At 46.3% G+C, this 19,696-nt stretch overlaps 1 protein-coding gene across 1 annotated transcript in view; it reads right to left on the bottom strand.

Moving 5' to 3' along the window:
- The window catches only part of LOC142922856 (exosome complex exonuclease RRP44-like), a 37,860-nt gene extending 18,630 nt beyond the window's left edge, over positions 1 to 19,230 (bottom strand). The window contains exons 1-17 of the mRNA XM_076063799.1: positions 19,140 to 19,230; positions 18,325 to 18,489; positions 16,652 to 16,810; positions 14,931 to 15,041; positions 14,442 to 14,579; positions 13,143 to 13,292; positions 11,900 to 12,009; positions 10,148 to 10,250; positions 9,416 to 9,480; positions 8,679 to 8,763; positions 8,059 to 8,186; positions 6,908 to 6,994; positions 6,347 to 6,503; positions 4,426 to 4,643; positions 3,309 to 3,472; positions 2,626 to 2,786; positions 1,046 to 1,220 (exon numbers count right to left, since the gene is read on the bottom strand). Of these exons, the coding sequence (XP_075919914.1) occupies positions 1,046 to 1,220; positions 2,626 to 2,786; positions 3,309 to 3,472; positions 4,426 to 4,643; positions 6,347 to 6,503; positions 6,908 to 6,994; positions 8,059 to 8,186; positions 8,679 to 8,763; positions 9,416 to 9,480; positions 10,148 to 10,250; positions 11,900 to 12,009; positions 13,143 to 13,292; positions 14,442 to 14,579; positions 14,931 to 15,041; positions 16,652 to 16,774 (1,975 nt within the window). The 5' untranslated portion in view covers positions 16,775 to 16,810; positions 18,325 to 18,489; positions 19,140 to 19,230. The remainder of the gene's footprint in view (positions 1 to 1,045; positions 1,221 to 2,625; positions 2,787 to 3,308; positions 3,473 to 4,425; positions 4,644 to 6,346; positions 6,504 to 6,907; positions 6,995 to 8,058; positions 8,187 to 8,678; positions 8,764 to 9,415; positions 9,481 to 10,147; positions 10,251 to 11,899; positions 12,010 to 13,142; positions 13,293 to 14,441; positions 14,580 to 14,930; positions 15,042 to 16,651; positions 16,811 to 18,324; positions 18,490 to 19,139) is intronic.
- Between the last annotated feature and the right edge of the window lie 466 nt (positions 19,231 to 19,696).

Genomic DNA, 19,696 nt, shown 5'->3' with positions numbered 1-19,696 from the left:
GCATGCAAAATGCAATAAAAGCTAATTATAATGATTCCCCTCACAGTAATAACCAATCAGAATCCAGGAAAAGCCAATTAATAACGACGTTTTCAAGCTGGATTTAAACACACGGACAGTCACAACTGATATAGGTAGGGATAGTATCCCATAGTCTTTGGATATACAGTCTGTTCTATAATACGGTAGTTGCGTACCTCAAGAACACCACGTTTTGGAAAAATCGTGTTATAATAAATAATATATATTATATGGGGTAAAGCGCAGTCCGCAATAACGCGTGAGATGCGTAACACAGGCTGAACAAAGACTAAGGAACGTGGGTAGCATCTAGAAGCATCCAGCAGCATCCCGCCTTGTGTGACGCTACGCCGAGGCAGCCGTTACGACCGCTTATTCCTACTCGCGCGACGTAGTTCCATTCATTCAACCGAGTTAAATCCAGTTCGGATCCGCGTTATACAAAAAATGCGTTCCTTCATACATTCATCATCGCGTTATATCCAATTTGCCAGTTACAGGAGGTATAGGACAACAGACTGCAGCTCAAAATGCTAGCTAAACATATATTTTTTCCATCCAAGACCGGAGTTTATATTTTATTCCTGTGTTATAAGGGTATTACGTTCAGGGGCTAAATGCCAATGTATGGGTCTGATAGCCACGGGAGAGCCTCAGGAGAGAGTTTGTGTCATCTTGCCACCCCCTCCATTGAAGGAGCGCAGACTACAGTGGTGTAAAATGTGGTCCATAGTTTGGGTTGCATGGCCACAATCGTACAGTAGCTTGTTTTTAATGCACTGCTATGTATCTGTATGAGTCTCTATGAATCTCTAGGAATCATAATGGGTCTCTCTGTATCTCCTATGTATCTCTGTGTCTCTATGGGTTTACTATACGGTCCCACAGTTTGGGTTGCATGGCAACAAGCGCTATGCTGTGGCTTGTGTCATTAATTTTCGGCCCGCTGACGTTCCGATGCGGAGAGCGTTTGTTTTTTGTGCACTACTGCTGGCGCAGCAAGCAGCAACAGCAGCATGGTCACAATACAAATCGGTGGTATTCCGAGGTTGCGCGTCGCGCCGCACGGTGAGTACCTCCGGGCGGACGAGGTGCATGCGGATCCGCTGGTGCTGCAGGTTGGACGAATCCAGCGACACGCGCACGCACACGCGGTCGAACATGTTCAGCGCGATGCCCTCCACGCACAGCGTGGGGCCCTACACAAAACACAAAGACATATCTCCAATGTAGCCTTAACAGACTGTTGGGGCAAGTGCTGTTGGCGAGGAGGACAGATGAAGGCCGGCACGGCACACAAGGGGGTGGGTCGCCAGCGCCATGCCCGGCCGCCTTTGTCTTCCCAGTGGCGATGTTTACACACCGCACCAGGCATTCAATTGAGTTCCGAGTCAACCTAGGGGAGGCCCAGGACCGGTTTAGATAATCATCACTGGTGTTGACCGTGCGAAGGAATTGAACCCAAGTCGCCGGGATCGTAGCGCAGAGCGCTAACCACTACACTACCGCTGACTGCTCTCTGCCAAGTGCCCTGCACACAAGCACGGATTGACGTAAACCCAACGTTATTATTCATACTATTACATGGGTCACTCAGAAAAGCCTCACTGATTCTCAAAACGTTTGCATTCAAGGTCACTGCTACGTCTTTGTAAAAGGAGGCGAACGATTGATATGTGCTCCCCAAATAAGTAATTTGCATGTAATTTGCCAACCTTGGACCATGATGCTGGCACACGAATAACGTTACAGGATCTTTTAACGTACACTGTTAAAGCGGATAGCCTGTAAATATTTTACGCTTAATACACACCACAGTATTAACCGGAGTGGCCACCGAGTTTGAAACGCAAACCTCCACAACACACAGCGAATGCAATACCGCTTGGGCCACCTCAGCGCGAGCTGAAAACCAGGCATGAGAAGCCCTTTTGAGCTTCTGGTCCAAATTAGGCTGTGTGCATTATCCACGCAGAGTGACAATGTAATGCGGCATGCAAGGCATGCTGGAAAGGACCGGATCCACTGGTCACACATGTGCTTTTTGCCATCTAGAGATCACTTTTTGCATCAACTACTATTTCCCTCATTTGTTTTTATTCTACAAGTACTTTTCTGCCCTTTGAGTTTCTCATTGTTTACAGAAAGCATTAGATTTTCTCTATAATTCTTCCGGATCTGAGGGATTTTACTGTATTTTTAATCTGATGTCCTCTCCGTGACAATACGGGCTCCGTCATGGCAGTTATTTCCAAAGCATATTTAATTGTGACCGTTTTATAATTGAAACGCATTTACATCATTAAATTCAGTTTCAGTTTATTTTGGTATAGCCCTGTGAGCCATCCGGCTCTAATGTATCCACCGGTGTAACTGCCTCTGTAATAGTCCACACTGCCAAATGGCAAAAAAAAACGGAGCTTCGTATCTCACTGCGTTCTTCCACCTTAAACCAAGTGTCTGTGTGTCTGATAGAAACCTAATCGTAGAGAGATGGTCAGGGGGCTTGGGTCCCAGTGCATTAAGCCAGTCCTGGGTTTAAATGCAGAATTCAGCCGTTCGGGAAATGCCAATGCCTCCCGGTTAAGTGAACACATGCCCTACCTCCTCGTCGAAGGTAACGTTGAGCTTGAGATCTTTGGAGTCAAAGAAAACCGTCCCCTCCAAGCCGTACTTGGGAATGAGCACCACCACGGCGTTCTTGCGCACAAACAGCACGAAGCCCTCTTCGCTCACCACTCCCTTGCTCTTGAAGAACAATTGAGACCACAACAACAACAGCCGTTAATCACCGCTACGTGGCCAAGAGCAGACACACGCGCATCACTTACCAAGCCCATAATTAGTTAACAAAATTTAAGGTAATTTTCCGCATCCCCCCGCTAATTTATTCCAGTTGTGCTATTGGCATCATGTCATGGGGATTATTTTGAGTTCAATCGTGAAGGTACAATGTCAATTGTATTGACTATAATCCTCCATCACCTGACAGAGCCAATCAAATAAAGTTGTCACATCATGGGCAAATGTGCCAAGTGACTAGGTTTTTCAGCAAACACAGAAGAATGCTGAAAAGCAATGTCAAGTGTAGCCAACCAGTACAGCCACGGCACCACCACACGTAAGCGTGTGAATAGAAAACAATTGATTCTTACTACACGCACAATACGATGCCTGCTTTCGTGGCCTTAAAAATGGTTTTCAAGAGACGAATGGACGCATTATCAGGTGCCTAAGCACACGCCGTGCAAGCTCCACGTGGCCCACACTTCCGCCTCCCACCTGCGTGTGGAAAGCTACAGACGAGCGTTGGGCGTACTGCGCCATCTTGTGGCGGTAGTTGAGGTTGTTGCAGAGCTGCTGCTGCTTCTGCTTGTCGGTGAGCGCCGGGTACGTGGGGTCGGCGCCCACGCACACGGCCAGCAGCCGGTGCACAATCACATCCGAGTATCTGTAACGGTACAGGGAGACAACAACAACAATATTCACATTTGTTGTAGCCTCTATTTAATATGAAGATTAAATTTACAGTAGATACAGGCTGCGGTATGGCCACAAGATGCCAACGGAGCAGCGGTATTAATCCACCAAGCACCGCGATTCATTCTGGTGGATCTCAGCGGGTTTCACGATCCACCAGAAAGCTACTCAAACAATGACTCAGATGGATTTAACGCTGTGATAGAATACTGTACTCTGGACATACCACGTTCTAGCACCATCTGCTTGTGGAAATTAGCTTTATTAATGTATTAATTTAATTCTTTGTTGAGGATTTTTTTTATTTGTCATCAGATGTAACGCAAATTGCTGCCTGCTCATATCTGTGTTCTTATTTAAGATCCACAACAAAATCGTTAGCGATCCATGGCAGAATTGCAATTCACTTTTGGCCGCCGCTGCAACACGGCAATGGATTCTTGATTCTGCACGTGGAACACTGTCACCCTCCTTGTAGGCGTTGGTGTTCTTTGGATCCTCTAGTTTTTCTCCAACACAAGCCAAACAACCATTTAAGGAATTGGCCAAACTTCCCATTTATAGGACCTTTTAGAAAAATAAGTCAAAATCTGAATCTTTATCCTGGAGAAATCCGATTCGCGATAAAAGCTCTTTTTGACAGATGTCCAGTAGGTAGATGATAGGAGTGCTAAGAATAGGAAAGGTAAACAAATCACTAAAAGTAAATAATAGAAAAAAGATATACAAGTACGTAGCCAATCGTTCTAATCGGAGGTGTGCCATAATGACAAATTAACATTGCATAAGTACATCAATTAATGAATAAATTCCTAAACTTGGGAAAGGCAGCACAGTCCCAGACCACACCAAGACAACAACATAGTCCCCTCAATAATCGCGAAGGTCGATTTCACGCGTGTGCCTGACGCCAGAGCACGTCACCGTCGAATGGGCGACGTGAAGTGGGTGTAGATGGCGGTGGCGAGCCCGTAGTGGTGGGTGTCGGGATCCATGCTGGAGCAGAAGTAGATGGCCTGCATCATGCAGCGCGTGGCCAGGATGCGCAGCAGAGTGTTGAGGTATGGTGGCGCTCCCGGCACCGCCGCCCGGTCCAGGGACTCGGCCAACGCCTTAGCCGAGTCCACCTGGATCTCGATGTTCTGCGCAAAAAAATCGGGCACACCGGCGTTTGTGAGGTGACTATCCCGCACGTGGCTTGTAGTTCAGTGCTGGGGAAGCAGCAAGGGTTGTGGTGTATTGGAAAGAAAACGTTATTCAGCGCACTTCCTGTAGGCATTCAGGTTTCCATAACCTGGCTTGCCAGGAGAAGGCAGTACAGCAAGTGGATTAATCTACATCTGGCACAGTGCCTGACTGCCTTCCAGCGTTGTCTGTGGTTCGTCACACCTTTTGAGTTGTTCTGCCTCTAAGGGCGAGTGGAAACTATACGGCTACATCTCAAGATAAAGGTAAAAGGTGCAGCCCTGCAATTGCTCGCTCAGGCCAATACTGACATCGTTTCAAGACACCTCTGCTTCACAGTAGGGGGTAGCACATTCCCACCAATTTTGAGCATAATGTTCATCGCAATAAGTCGACCTGATATTTCAACATTTCAGTGCTGGAATTTATCTAAAATTAAATACAGTACTACATTTATCGTGATGGTTTTTTGTTGCTTATTTCTGTGGAGTAGCTGGGAAACGAGCCGAGTCCTTCAACTCCGTACACTTGATAACACAGTATGTTCAATGCGGCTGCTGGATTTTGAAGCCAGGGTCCCAGCTGTAATCTCTGGGTCATAGGGTGACCCAGGTGACCCTTGCAAATGAGACTATTATGGTCTCTTGAGTTCTCACCCGGTTAAACCAAAAGACCTCAAACAAAAATTTGAGCCACCCGGCGACCTCTGAATTCCTTGCGAGGAGGATGATATTGAAGGAAGGTTAACAGCAATCTAGAGACAGTAGAACCCCTCTTAAAGACGGTAATTGGTTCCACGAACGCGAGCATTAAAGGATTTGGTCATTAAGCGAGTATAGGAAATACGTGTTAAAAGCTTAATTCGTTCCGATAGCATCGAAAGTTTCCCTTGTTCACCCAAAAAACGTACTCTATAATATTTAAACAATGGATATTAATACATAAAGATACTAACATTATAAACACATCATATTAAAATAAACACTGTTAATAAATGCATGAATTCATTTTGATTTAAAACTTTCGTGACTGCAGGGATTCATATTCTTGGTTCTTTCGGTAAATTCACGTAGAAGGGAATAAAATAATAAAAATATACAACAATAAAATTCTCACGACGTTTCGACTGCAACACAAGCAATCATCATCAGGTGTGAAAACCACAACAAGAAAATTTGAAAAAAGTGGCGGTTATTTTAACGTTAGCACCACGGAGAGAGATTTGATAAACCATTTCGGGTCTTAATTGATTGATCACGCTTAAGGTGGCTGTCAGAACGCATCCATTATTTTTTTGTCTCCCCCCTCCTCTTTTCCGAACATAGTTGGACTCGTCCATCTGAACAAACTGTCAAATCTCTCTCCGTGGTGCTAACGTTAAAAATAACTGCCACTTTTTTCAAATTTTCTTGTTGTGGTTTTCACACCTGATGATGATTGCTTGTGTTGCAGTCGAAACGTCGTGATAATTTTATTGTTTAATATTTTTTTTATTTTATTGTTTTCCTTCTACGTGGCATTAATTCATATTTACTGTACCTACAACAGCCCGTCGTTAACAGGGAAATGGTCGGTGAAGCCTACACATTGAGCTCTATGGAGGCCCGTTGTTAAGCGATTAGTTAACAAGGGTGGTCGTTAAAAGGGGTTCTAACTCTACCTTTGATTTCGCCGCCTTCACCAAGATGTCGTAGTTGGAAGGCGGAGGCGCCGGATGGCGTCGGAGCAGCGCACACTCGGGGAATTCGCCTACGATGCGCTCCGCCACGGAGATGTTGGCGAGCAACATGAACTCCTCCACCATCGAGTTGGTCTCCCTGTGTACACGCACCAGTTTCCGCCACCACAACACATCAACCACAAGGGTCAAGATTCTTTATCTTAGATTATTTTGCTGATAATAAATTTCCCACGTGATAAGCCACTTTGTTCAGCTATCATTTGTGGTCAGGGTTTTACTTGGTAAGATAAAAATAGTTTAGTTTTATTTGTATATTTGTTTAAGTTATTTGTTTACCTTTCCAATACTTTGCAATCCTAACGTGTGCTTGTATTGTTTGTTGTTGTGAAGTTGTGACCTGCCCCAACTGGACATCTGTGAAAAAAGAGCTTTATAGCTCATCGGATTCTTCCAGTAGAAATATATATTTTGATTCTGATAGAGAGATCTGCACAACAGTCGGATTGCAGTCATGGGAGGTGTCTTGTTGACGAGACTCACTTGAGTTCCTTGGTCTGTAGGTCGATCGGGTCGTGGGTTTCGCTGTCCATGTGGAATCGGACCTCAGGAGATGCCAGAGTCAATGCCCTACGGGTGGAGAAGGGACATGAGCGATTATCATGTCCAGCCAAAACAACACAGAATCTTAATATAAGACACTTCACAAACTCAGATATTTGAGTTGAACATGCACAGCTCGTTAAGTCAGTCCACTGCTGGATGAGGGCCGCCCCATGTCATGCGGGTCGTGGGGTGGTTTTACCGTACTTAACCATGGTGGTCAGTACGCGTTGGCAAAGGTGGGGGAGCACAGACATGGGAGCATTAAGAAGAGTAAAACAATTTGTGTCACTGCATTGTCCTCTATTGCCCACAATGTAGCCCCGCAGCAGCCTGTAACACTCCAATCTAGAAGGATGTTATTAACCAGGTAAAACCTTAACTTCTTTATTGTTGCCTTCATTTCCGCATCTCCAGCTTCTTCAGCCTCCCAGCCCCGCTCACTTCCCCCCCCCACCCCCCCGCCATTTTGCCGTGCTCGCCCCTTTAATCCCTCTAGCAGCACCCCACTTCCCCTATCCCACACCCCCCCTCTCTATCTCTCCCCCCTTGCTCCCCCCACTCTCTTACCTATATAGCCTCTTGTTACAACAGCCCTTTATTGCCCACTTCAGCAATTGTTTCTGGCTGTGGTTGTCCCACCTGAAGAAGGATGCATGTGTTGCGCACGAAACGTCGTGATTTAATTTAGTTGTTATTTTATTTTATAGTTTTACCTACGTGACTTTACTGAAAAAAAAAGAGTATGAATCCTGTAACATTTGTTCGTGCATGGTATTCACCCAAGCCTCATACATCATGGGGTCAAAAAAAGCTACAGGTGCAGCCTTGCAATTGCTTACTCAAGCCACTGCTGGAAGAAGGGGGCTCCAATAAGAGGGGGCCCCTCTAGAGATACACCCTTTTACAGTCCCTCTCAATGTATTTTAGCCTACTCTTCCACGCTGGCCGAATGTCTTAGACAACACGGGAGTAACCACACTTTACCGCGCCACAGGCGACCTGCCGATCGACTAAATGTGGTGCACCCATTAATACTGCTCAGCGCTCCAGAGGCGGTGGAGGGGATGAAGATCTTGACAATGAGTTACCCGCTTTGAATGCGCCTCTGCTTGAGGATCTTGGCCAGGGAGTTGAGGCCACGTAAGCTGCTGGTGACCGGGTCCTTCCGCCCGGCGTCGTCCATCATTAGCTGAGCCTCTGCGTATGTCAGAGACGCCTGCGGGGATACGATGAACACACCACGGGTGAACCATGGGGTCCTCGCAATTACACAATGCCCACGCCTGATCCAAGCCCAAGCCAGAACTCAACAGATGTCTTATTAGTTGGCTGTGTTAGGAGGGGGTGGGTTTAATGACACATTTACATATTTACACGATCTAACCTAATAAAAACCTGTGTTTTGTGCAGTGATTGTTGACTGGACAGAGACCATCAACTCACTACTTTCATGTCCTACCTCGCACCTCCGATTAGCACAGTTGGCTACGTGCGGTGCGAAAGAAGTTCAACATACATACTACCACTTGTGAACCCGGTTCATCTCGCTACACTTGTGAACCCAGAGGTGCAAGCTCAACGCTCTGACCTCTCAGCCATCCGGAAACCTCAACTGCACTAACATAGCAAGGCACCGATACAATAAATGTGAAAGCAAACGAGAGTTTTACAAAAACTGAACGTCTGTGGGGGAGGGGGGGGAAATCGCCTTGGAATTGATGATGCTCTTGGTAAAACGTGTGCTCACGATCTCAGCCTTTGGAGTCATCTCCCATATGCACGAGAACGCCAGCCTGCACGCGCACAGCACATGCACCGTCGCCATTCACCGTCGAGTGGCGGAGTCGTCGTCATTGGAGTGGTGCAGGGTGTTCACTCAGGAAAGCCTCGCAAAGTCTCGAGACTCTTTTTCAGGAGGGTCTTGCCAAGTTTTTGGTAGTCGAGTCATTCTTTCAGCAGCGGGATGTTTGGCCAAATACCGGTTTGGGTTGTTACAAATGACTCAACTGGAATATATATGTAGCAACCATTGTTCGACTGCAAAAGCTTTGCAGTACCCTCCCGAAGTTATGAGATTCAGTGAGGCTTTCCATGGTTAAGGATCATAGTAGTAATAACACGTTTATGTTAGCGATGAGAGGAAACCTGATAACCTGGAGTCAACCCATGCTAAATAGGGGGAGAACATACAAAATCTACATGGAAAGGCAACCAAGTCGGGCATCAATCCTAGGCCATTCTTGCTGTGAGACACGTGTTACCATTGTGCCATCCTGGTTTGGCTGCTTATGTATGTACATATGCTTGTGTGGATCTGTACAATGACACTTTATCAGTGCCACGCATCATGGGATTACATGTGCACCTGGCAACAACGCACGTTAGCTGCTGAGTATGGGTTGCAATGTGCGCACTCGCGAGTTAACAGTTGTTGGTGCATCTCACCGGTCGACGTTGGATCTCAAGGAACACAGGTTTGAGCTCAATAACTCTGCCACCATATCAATCCTCTGCAGGCGCACAAACACATAAACGCAACCACTTCTCTGTCAATAAACACAATCTGGCAAATACATATGCACCAACTCAACGAGTGATTTGCAAGCAAACCCACACATGATTAAGTCACCTGCAGGTAACTGTTCAGCAAGGAGATGTTTTCGCGAATGCCAGTTAAGATTGTATGGGTTTTATTTAAAGGAAATCTGATGAATCCAGAGGAAACCCATTCACTAACAGGGGGGAGAACAAACAAAACTGCAAGCAAAAACGCACAAGAGTTGAGTAATCAAACCCAGCGTCGCCTTGCTGCAAGGCACGAGTGTTACCACTGCGCCGATAGCCTGCCGCTCATGATGTCACGGTACATCATATGATAAGAAATCCGCAAAAATCACCTCGTTTAAAACATCATGAGAGATATTTAGCATTGTTGTTGCAAATTTTTTTAATTCTAATTCATTTTTAAGTTATCGTTATTCATACGGGAAGTACTGAAAAGCACGCAAATAAATGTGGTGAAAATGTCAAGTACAATTACAGTTGTGGGGAAACTGGTACCGCGATGATCGTTACATCATAATATTTTACATCATGTCGTAAAGTTAAGAATGAAAGGATGAAATCGGCGGGTCGTAAAACACTGGATATTGTGGCAAGAAGAAATCCACATCTCACCTTCTCACACAGGTAAACTGTGGTACCACGCAGAGATGCCTCCTTATCCAAGGCATTCCCCGGCCGGATAAAGTAGCTCACATCGGCGATGTGTACCCCAACCGAGAACACACATTAATACACCGTCACCACCCTCACATGCATGGATGTGTAATGACAGGGTGATACCTGCCGGCCTGTAAGGGTAATTAAGGTTATAGCTGCATTACATAATGCCTTATTATGAAGGGGCGTATCTGGGGTAAAGGTCAACGGCGGAGTCAGTTGAGAAGCTCCGGGAACCATCCCGAAGGGCCTAGAAGGTTCTAGAAAGGGGGCGTGGCCAGAGGTGGAGCTTGGCCACTCCAGGCAGATATAAAGAGCACCGAATCAGAACTTCGGGGCTGTTAGCGTGGGGTCTGGGTCCTGGTTGCATCGCTACCGTCGTCATCTCTTCGTCTTCGACCACGTGGCTGGTTCTTCTGCAAGAGCAGCTCTGTCTCCGCCGCTACGCTCGTTAACCAGCCAGCGTAGCTACGCAGGACGGAGATGGGCTGCGTGCTTGTACAGCCTAGGTGTAGCCGCGTTACGAAGTGTATCGCCCTGTGTGCTTTTAATAAATAAGACGCCTTCTACTAGACGTCTGTCGGAAGTCGCTCACTCCACATGCATGCATAACCTCCACCATAGCCACTCCAACCAAAGCACAATGTGAAATGAAATGCACACCCATTACTACCTGGTGCATTCATTGTGAACCAGGCATTCGGCCAGTGACGTGGACACTTAGGCCAGTGGGGTCTTAGCCATGGCTTGGCGCAGGCTTGGCTCTCGCGCAACATGCATTGAGATTATTTCTATTATTTTGGCTGCTATAAATGTCCAAATGATGGGCCACTTTGTTGAGCTATTCATTTGTGGCCAGGTCACTAATCAAAAATAAATCAATACCTCAGTGGGCTTTGCCTGGTAGGATGGGGATGGTTTCGTTGTATTTGTTTGTGTTTGGGTTATTTGTTTATTTTTCTTGTCCTTTGCACTACTATGATGTTTTTGTACTGTTTGTTGTTGTAATGTTCTTACCCGCCTCTACTGGACATGTGAAAAATAGCTTTATAGCTCATCGGATTCCTCCAGTATAAATATTCTGATTCTAATTTTCAATAAGCCACATCAAAGCAACGCTTAAAACCCGAGCTGCCTCTAAGCATGGTTCCAGCCCTGAGCCTCCGTGTCCCTTGTGCCTCCTCGTATATCTCTGCATGGTCCCAGCCACGCTCAGAATTTCCGTGAGCTGAGCCTGAGCCAAGGCACAGCTGAGCCACTCATACATCTTTGGAGGCAACGGAGCAGATCAACCCAGAACCGAGCCATGTTGAAGTCCTGAGCCGAGCAGAGACCAAGAATACGGGCACTAAGGCAACAATGTTTGGAAACTTAATAACAGGAATATTGTCCACCCCTTTGTCAATCCACTGCAGGATGAGGGCTTCTCCATGCCGTAATGGGTCGCGATTGTCATTTGACCTTGCTTTATTACGATGGTCAATGCAGGTGGTGAAGGGGAGAACTTGGGCAGTCTTTTTATATATCACTCTGTACCGGTGTTAGCCATGACTGGATAAACCAGCTTGACAGGATGAATGTGCAGTGCACTTATCATTGTGCCACTAAACACCCCTTGTCACCTCCGCTAGCATTGACAAAACCATGAAAGGAATAGGCACGAATTACCGCGACCGTGACCACGATTACCACCACCAAATGAATACCTCGGTGTTCCCATTGTCGAGCGGTTTGCAGTGTAGGGCATCGTCGATGTCTGTGCAGCCTGGAGGATCCACACTGCAGATGGACAACGCACGGAGGTCCTCCCTGCCAGCCTGGTCCTTGTACGGGACACACACAGCACCAAGTTCAACAAAACGCTGCCTTACAACAAACAAAACACAGGGTGAGCCATACATGGGTAAACCAACTTCATTCTAATGGCGTTCTATCTTCTCAATAGGCGACTGAATATTTTCAAAGTAGGGTCCGTTCTCCTATAACTCCGCGTGTTTTCACATCGTGAATTAGATATAATACGATGAATGCATTAGGGAACACATTTTTTTCATAACATGGATGTGAATTGGAAAAAAGGCGATCGAGTGAACAGAACTGCGTTGTGCGAGGCAGAATAAGCGGTTGTACGGTTGCCTCAGTGCAGCATCACACAAGGCGGGATGCTGCTCGATGCTTCTAGATGCTACTCACGTATCCGAAGTCTTTGTTAAGCCTGCGTACGCATCTCACATGTTATCGCGGACTGTGCTTTACCCTATATTATTAATTATGCGATTTTTCCACAATTCGTTGTTCTTCAGGAACGCAAGTACAGCGTTATAGGAGAAAAGTCTGTAGTCCCCTTGCTCCATTCATTTCTGTACTGGACCATCTCCACGGCCACTGCAGAGTCCTCCACATCCTGGCTCACCACTTTGATCCGCATCTCTCGAGGCCTGCCTCTTGGGTCTCCGCCCTGGTGCTTCCATAAGTCCGTCGCCTTCCTTCCTCCGATGTGAATTTCCTCTCTTCTTACGATGATGTGTCCGAGCCATCGACTTTCTTTCAGGTCGACGGCTTTTATATATACGGTCTGCAGTAAAGGTGTAGAGCCCCGTGGCTTCTCGTTCATGCCAGTGCAGCGGAAGGACCTCGACTGGAGGGAGAGCTCCAGAGAGGCCCTCTAGAAGGTATTCTACGCAGGCCAAACATCTTGAAACTATTGAGGTTTGACAGCACGATGATGATGATGGGGGGTGTTTTCACATTTGTCTATTGTCGGGGGCCTATACTTCAGGGGCCACACGTCTTGGGCCACACCAAAGGCCACCAGGGGCCACCAGTGGCCCATGGGCCTTGTAATAAAGAAGTAAAGGATTCTCACATGCACGACCAAACACACCAACACACCGCAGGCGTAAGAATTGAACTCAATCGATGAATTGACATATCGTCACACGTCTCATGCGTACCTCTGCTGTGATGCTGAACGTGGGAGGGGCAGGCATGCAAGTACGGCCTGGCTGAAGGGCTGGTGTGGCACGTCGTGCTCCAGCAGCAGCACCTCTGTCTCCATCTCCTTATCCCCACATTCGCCCAGAGAGCGCACAAAATGGCCCTGCACAAGCACACCGACGATTAGCACGGTTGTCTACGTATGGTACGGAAGAAGTTCAACATGCATATGCACATACGTGGCCAATCGTCACCGGTATCCCTTTTCCACTGGTACATTGGAACCCAGACAGCGCAGATCTCTCGAGGTGTCTGTGGTCACCCACTGGCTTTTTGCCGTGTCGAACCGGAACCAAACCGTAGTATGCTGGCCCCACAAGGCATCCAAATCTATCCGGGGGCCGAACAGGGCCAGGGGCGGGGCTAGCGACACGTTAATTGTGTGACGGCAGTCGGTACACCACGGGGACGTGGCACCACAGCGTCATCTGCACGTGCCTAGACTTGTTCAAAGCATTGACCGTCCATGGCATGGATCCGCTTTTGCAGCGGATAAACAACCTGCAGCCTACTAAACCGTGCCAGCCATGGTGCCGCTCGGTTGTGCAGTGACAAATAGGTATGAAAAGCACAACCACAATGCCAACCTTGTACCTAACGTTCATGATGTAGAATATTAACCGGCATCTGTTTAAACAAAGATACAACCCAAAGAATACATCTTAACAATATATTTAACTTTTCACTAATTTTTTTTCTCATTGTGTTAATGGTATCACAAAAGACAAGCAATCTATACCACCCTTCGTGGTCAAGGACGACCCACAGGAGCAGACATAACAGAGCTACTTCTAAGATCCAATGAAGTGAAATGCGGTCCAAATTGTAGGGGCGCAGTGCTTTTCCAACCACTCTGCCAATCAAAGTAATGTTCATCACATGGCAGTCAAACGCAGTAGTTTTCTCAGAGATGGAAATTAAACAATCGAAGTGCACGACCAAATTTAATATCGTTTTTGGTGCAGTTATTGGTGACTGGGCTGAGACTATCAACTTACAACACCTTAATAACCTAGGTTAAATCACAGGTGAGTTTGCCATGCTTTCAAACAAAAAATCACAGTGGTGCCAGCTCATCCACCCTGACTTCCAATTCACCGTGTCACCGTTCGTGTTTTGGGTTCGACGGCTGTATTGCATACAGAGCCGCGTGGCCGTGCGGAAAGTGACAGAAGGATGAGCCCGACGATGCCGACCACGGGTTGGACGGGTGAGGTGTCACGGCGTACGGGGCGTCACGGTGCAGTCGTACATTCGGGTAGCGGGAGTGTCGCAGCCAGCCATCGATGGCCACCACGATGCGGTGGGCCTGCAGGGACGCTGCTTGTCTTGTCTCCACCCGCACTCGTGGCATGCGGCGGTCCGCGGGCGTGAACAGGTGGCGGGTGGCCTGCAACACGCACAAAGATCCCCCAGTAAGGCATTCAACAAAATGTTTGGGCGAGTGCCGTCAGCACACACCTATTCAAGCTGGTACGGCAAACGACGGGGTGGGTACGGACAGCACCATGCCCGACCGCCTTTGTCTCCACAGCGCTGATGTTTACATGCCACATCAGAGACTCATTTATGGCCGAGTCGACCTAGGGAAGGGCCCAAGACAGGTTCAGACATTTGCCGCTGTTTATTGGTTATGAGCGATAAATATAATCCAACTCGGGTCCCAGGATTCGTAGCGCAGCGCGCTAACCGCTACATCACCGCTCCCCACATGTACACACACACATGCAGATCAGCCCACCTCCTTGATTGGGCTGGGCATGAGCATGCCGCACAGCGGCCTCGAGTTCCGCTTGATGATGCCGACCACTTTGCCAGTGGGCCGACGCATCTTCCCACTTTCGGCTTTCAGCTGGAGACCAAAACAAAGGACAAACATCGTGTTGCGTAATCTAAGCAAGAGCGACGACAGCAGCAGCAGCAGCTGGGATAGCACCGGGAGATGACAACGCAAACTCAAATGAGCACTCACCACAGTAGCGTCTCTCTCACACACTGAAATAATGAAATAACTATTTTTTTACCAGCTCACTGCGTAACACAATACAATATGGCTTGAAGGGGAAGGAGCAATCCAAAACAATAGCGCTTAACCTGCAGATGTGGTTTCATGCTGTGTCTCATCAATGTCAATAATGAGACTGACGCTTTGTTAAAATGACAAAAGATCACAGTGAGGAGTCCTCCGTAAATATTGATAAGTTAAAACAGTTCTGGCGATTGATAGAATCAACCGGAACACGCCCATCAGATACCACACGTTTAAAAAACGCGTAGGCTTTTGCGACCAATATTAACTACAACAAAGGTTACCCTCCCATCTAATTCACAATTTGATGCTTAATCTCTCGATTCTTTATGATTTCACTTGCAATTGTCATTGACATTTTCTCTTACCTGCTTAGCACATCAGTCACCCTATATGTGTTTAATGTTTACGTAACGTTTTTATAAGTATAACTGTGAAATGATCATTCTATAAATATTCTGCCCAAGCCAACTTGCACTACATGCGATTTAATATCTAACACTTGTTTATGTTTGTGAAATATTGTCGACTTTTCATAAACCACGGTTGTTTTCGTGCCAATTTCAATTAACTTCATTGCTGTACTTTATTATGTTTTGCATTTTGTCACTGTGGTATGTATGCATGTAGAACTTATTTCGCACCGTACACAGCCAACCATGCTAATCGGAGGTGCGCGGAAAGGACAACAATATAAATACAAAAAGCAGTTCTAAAGAAATTAGTTTTCAATATAGAGGCCACCCTGTGACCCAGCTCAGACCGTGGAAGCGACGCCGTGTTGAGCCTGGATATGCATAACAGGTGGTATAGGCTCTGCGCCAAAATGGCTGGCAGCAGAGCGCAGTACAGCAAAATGAACTGTTGTCCTGTCCTTCTATGCTCCAGATCTATGCCCCCCCCCCCCTTCACCAACCCGCACCGAAGTATGGTCAAATATCCCCTACGTACATACAAAAATTGTACGAAATGATTAGCACTCCTGACTTGATTTTGAAGTAATGTAATGTTAAGTCATTTAATAAAGGCAAAATCAAGCTAACAGCATCTCTAATGTGGATTGTTGTCTGGTCACACGGAGTTCATTATGTTTAAGGTCTCTCTTGAAGTGGTTGAGTCTTTGTTGTTATTCTTTGTTTAAACTATTTTAAAACTATTTAAAAACTATAAACTAAATAACTTTACCAGGTAAGGACCCTGAGAGCTATATAGCTCTTTTTAAGTGACCTGGCCACAAATGATCGTTCAATGAAGTATCTTATCACATTTTCAATTGATAGCAGCCAAATACTCTAAGTGCATGTCAGATTGTAACTGTGGAGGGAAAAGCCGGAGGACCTGGAGAAAAATCCATGCGACCACGGGGAGAGAGACACGCACACTGCAGGTGTCTGGGTTTGATTTTGGTTCGGCAGTGTTGACGCTCCACTCACCACATCCTCCTCATTCTCTTCTGCAACGTCCCCTGCGACGCCCTCATCGTGCAGGACCAGCGAGGAGGGGGCAACCCAGCGCTCCTCGGGGAACATCTCCACGCACACGATGTCGTCGTGCATCGCGCGGTTTAAATGCTGCAGCCCCTGGATCAACACCTGCACGGAGACAAAAAAGATCCCCCGTATAGCCTTAACAGACCGCTGGGCCAAGTGCTGTTAGAGAGCAGCATATACAGTAAAACCTTGGATTGCGAGTAACTAGGTCTGCGAGTGTTTTACAAGACGAGCAAAATTTTTAATAAATATTAATTTGATAAACGAGCGAGGGTCTTGCAATACGAGCAGCTTTGTACTGCCGAGCGTCACGTGATCACAACTGATATACGAGTGCTTTGATATACGAGTGCTTTGGATTACAAACACGTTTCCGGAACGAATTATGCTCGCAATCCAAGGTTTTACTGTACAAGAGTTTTAATACCACGAATAAACACTTTAAAATGTAGGACTATGAGCCCATGAATCTTCTGAAACCAATGTATTTCAGTAACATATGTTCAAGCAGGGCAATTTCTGGACTGTTTTTTTTTTCCAACAAAGGGCCAATGTACCTAATTGTTATTTAACGTTACATTTTGGGGGTGGAAATAGACCATTCAATTTGTTAACAAAGTAGTCACAACCATCATTAGACCTCCTTTGCCAGTACCAAAATATAATAGGGTTTTTCCCCTTTTTTCTGGCAACAAAACTGAAACCTTTTACAAGGAATCACGTGTGCATTAACCACAATACTTGTGGTGAAAATGCAAACAAAAACACAGTGATAATATTTGCAATATATGCGTACGCCTTTTGGCGTCCTCTGGTCTCGCACCAATTGGGTCGAGGCTCAAAAGAAAGCCGTCCCTGGTGTGGACCAATCAGTCTCAAGGACAATGCATATCTTCTTTGGTTCTTTCGGTAAAGTCACGTAGAATGAGAATAAAATAATAAATTGATAAAATAAAATAACACAATAATATTCTCACGACGTTTCGGCCACAACACAAGCGGCCTTCATCAGGTGAAGGGACGAGACTGTCTGGCCGAAACGTCGTGGGAATATTGTGTTATTTTATTTAACAATTTATTATTTTATTCTCATTCTACGTGACTTTACCGAAAGAACCAAAGAAGATGAATCATTGCAGTCACGAAAGCTTTAAATCGACAATGCATATATTATCATAGTGTGTTTTTTTTGTTTGCATTTTGACCACAAGTATTGTGGTTAATGCACACATGATTCCTTGTAAAAGGTTTCAGTTTTGTTGCCAGAAAAAAAGGGGAAAACCCTATTATTAAAGTAGTCACAATTAACGTATATACTGTGGTTGTGGTGGCGTAGCTATTGAGTGTGCAGGCAGTGCAACTGCACCAGGACCCACAGGCCGGGGGGACATGAGCCAGGCTACGACACCTACGTAGGGTGCAAAAGACGTTCAACATACAAATATTTTAGCCCAGTAGCTCTTAACCTTTACTGCAGTCTTGCAGTAAAGGTTAAGAGCTACTGCTCATGCCAAGAACGCTATGCCACTGCTTCATTATAAATTTGTTTTTAAAACTCACACAGATACGATCGAACAGCATTGTTCCTTCCAGAGGCAGGCTTGTGAAACGTGTACCTCTTTATCACTGTCACCGTCCCCTCGCACCCTCAGAGTCCCCTCCAGGTAATTCTCACGACTCGCAAGGAAGGTTCCCTGGACAAACCGGCCGGAGCGCACACCTTGCTGCAGCTGGGACTGCGGGAGATGTTCGGGGAAGATTACCCGGGACTCCACCACATCCTGCACACGTACACAGCACACGCACGGCACATGCACGCGTCAACAACAATTTTGCAACCGCCATCACGTAACGAGACGAAGGATCCAGTCTGATTTATCTCAGAGCAGTACGGCCATCCGTGTTAGAGAACGTTCCACAAAAGCGGATATCATAGAGCTACCTCTAGAGTTTCACCCTTCCGTCTCTGCTTTTTGCTAAATATGCCACGTTATAAATCTAGGATTTATTTGATTGATTGGCCATTGCTGGTGAGGATGAGATGTTCTAAAAGGGAGCTGTTTAACTCGTATTCTATCGCGACCAAAATTATCCATAATAAAGGTTTTTTGGGTAAGAGCGCGTAAATGTGTGCAGTTAACCAGGTACAGCCAATTAGTAAGGTTTGTTACGTAAAACAAAACGTGTCAATTAGTTACTACTGCAGCACGCCAGTGTATTGGAGAGTAAACCCACAACACTTACAAATCGAGTATATCGTTTCCCTGGCGATTACAACCAGCGAAACGTCGTACTCAGCGCAAGGCAAGTGTCCCTTTCTTCAGTGAGGCAGCTGGATGCAACGCGGAAGTGAGGGGTCGGGCAAGGGTACAGGCCCGCACCATAAATATGAGGGGGGGGGCAGAGCTGATGCACGCATACGGAGTCTCACCTGCTCCGAGGCCAGTGCCAGACGGTCAATCAACTCAGGGTTGTCCAGCAAGCTGCGCACGTATTCCTCCACTGGGGGTACACAGACACGCGCAGATAAACGCAGAAATTATAATTGGCGACACGATTTACCGGACGATTTAGAGTGCCACCCAAAATGTAAATTTGTTACTTTTCAAGTCATGCCTGCTGGATTTATTAATTTTCCTGTTTAATTGAAGCACTGTTTAACAAGAGGCACTACAGACTTGATTCAAAGCTTTCGTGACTGCAGGAATTACTCTTTGTTTTCTTCGGTAAAGTCACGTATGAATAAGAAATAATAAAATAACATAATAGCGTACGACGTTTCGGTTGCAACACAAGCAGCCATCATCAGGTACAGAAGAGCTAAATTTACGAGAGATAAGAAACATAACCCCAGATGTATATACAGACACTCAAGTAGGGGGGAACTAACACAGATACAACAGGGGCCACAGAGAGAGAAGCATACCAAACAAACAGGGTTTAGCAAAATCGCTGCTTGTAATCGCCAAGGAAACGATATACAGTCCT

This window comes from Petromyzon marinus, unplaced genomic scaffold (assembly GCF_048934315.1).
Source record: "Petromyzon marinus isolate PM22_M1 ecotype Great Lakes invasive population unplaced genomic scaffold, UKy_Petmar_22M1.pri1.0 PM_Scaffold_19, whole genome shotgun sequence".
Taxonomy (NCBI): Eukaryota; Metazoa; Chordata; class Hyperoartia; order Petromyzontiformes; family Petromyzontidae; genus Petromyzon; species Petromyzon marinus.
This window is presented reverse-complemented; position numbering and strand designations above follow the sequence as displayed.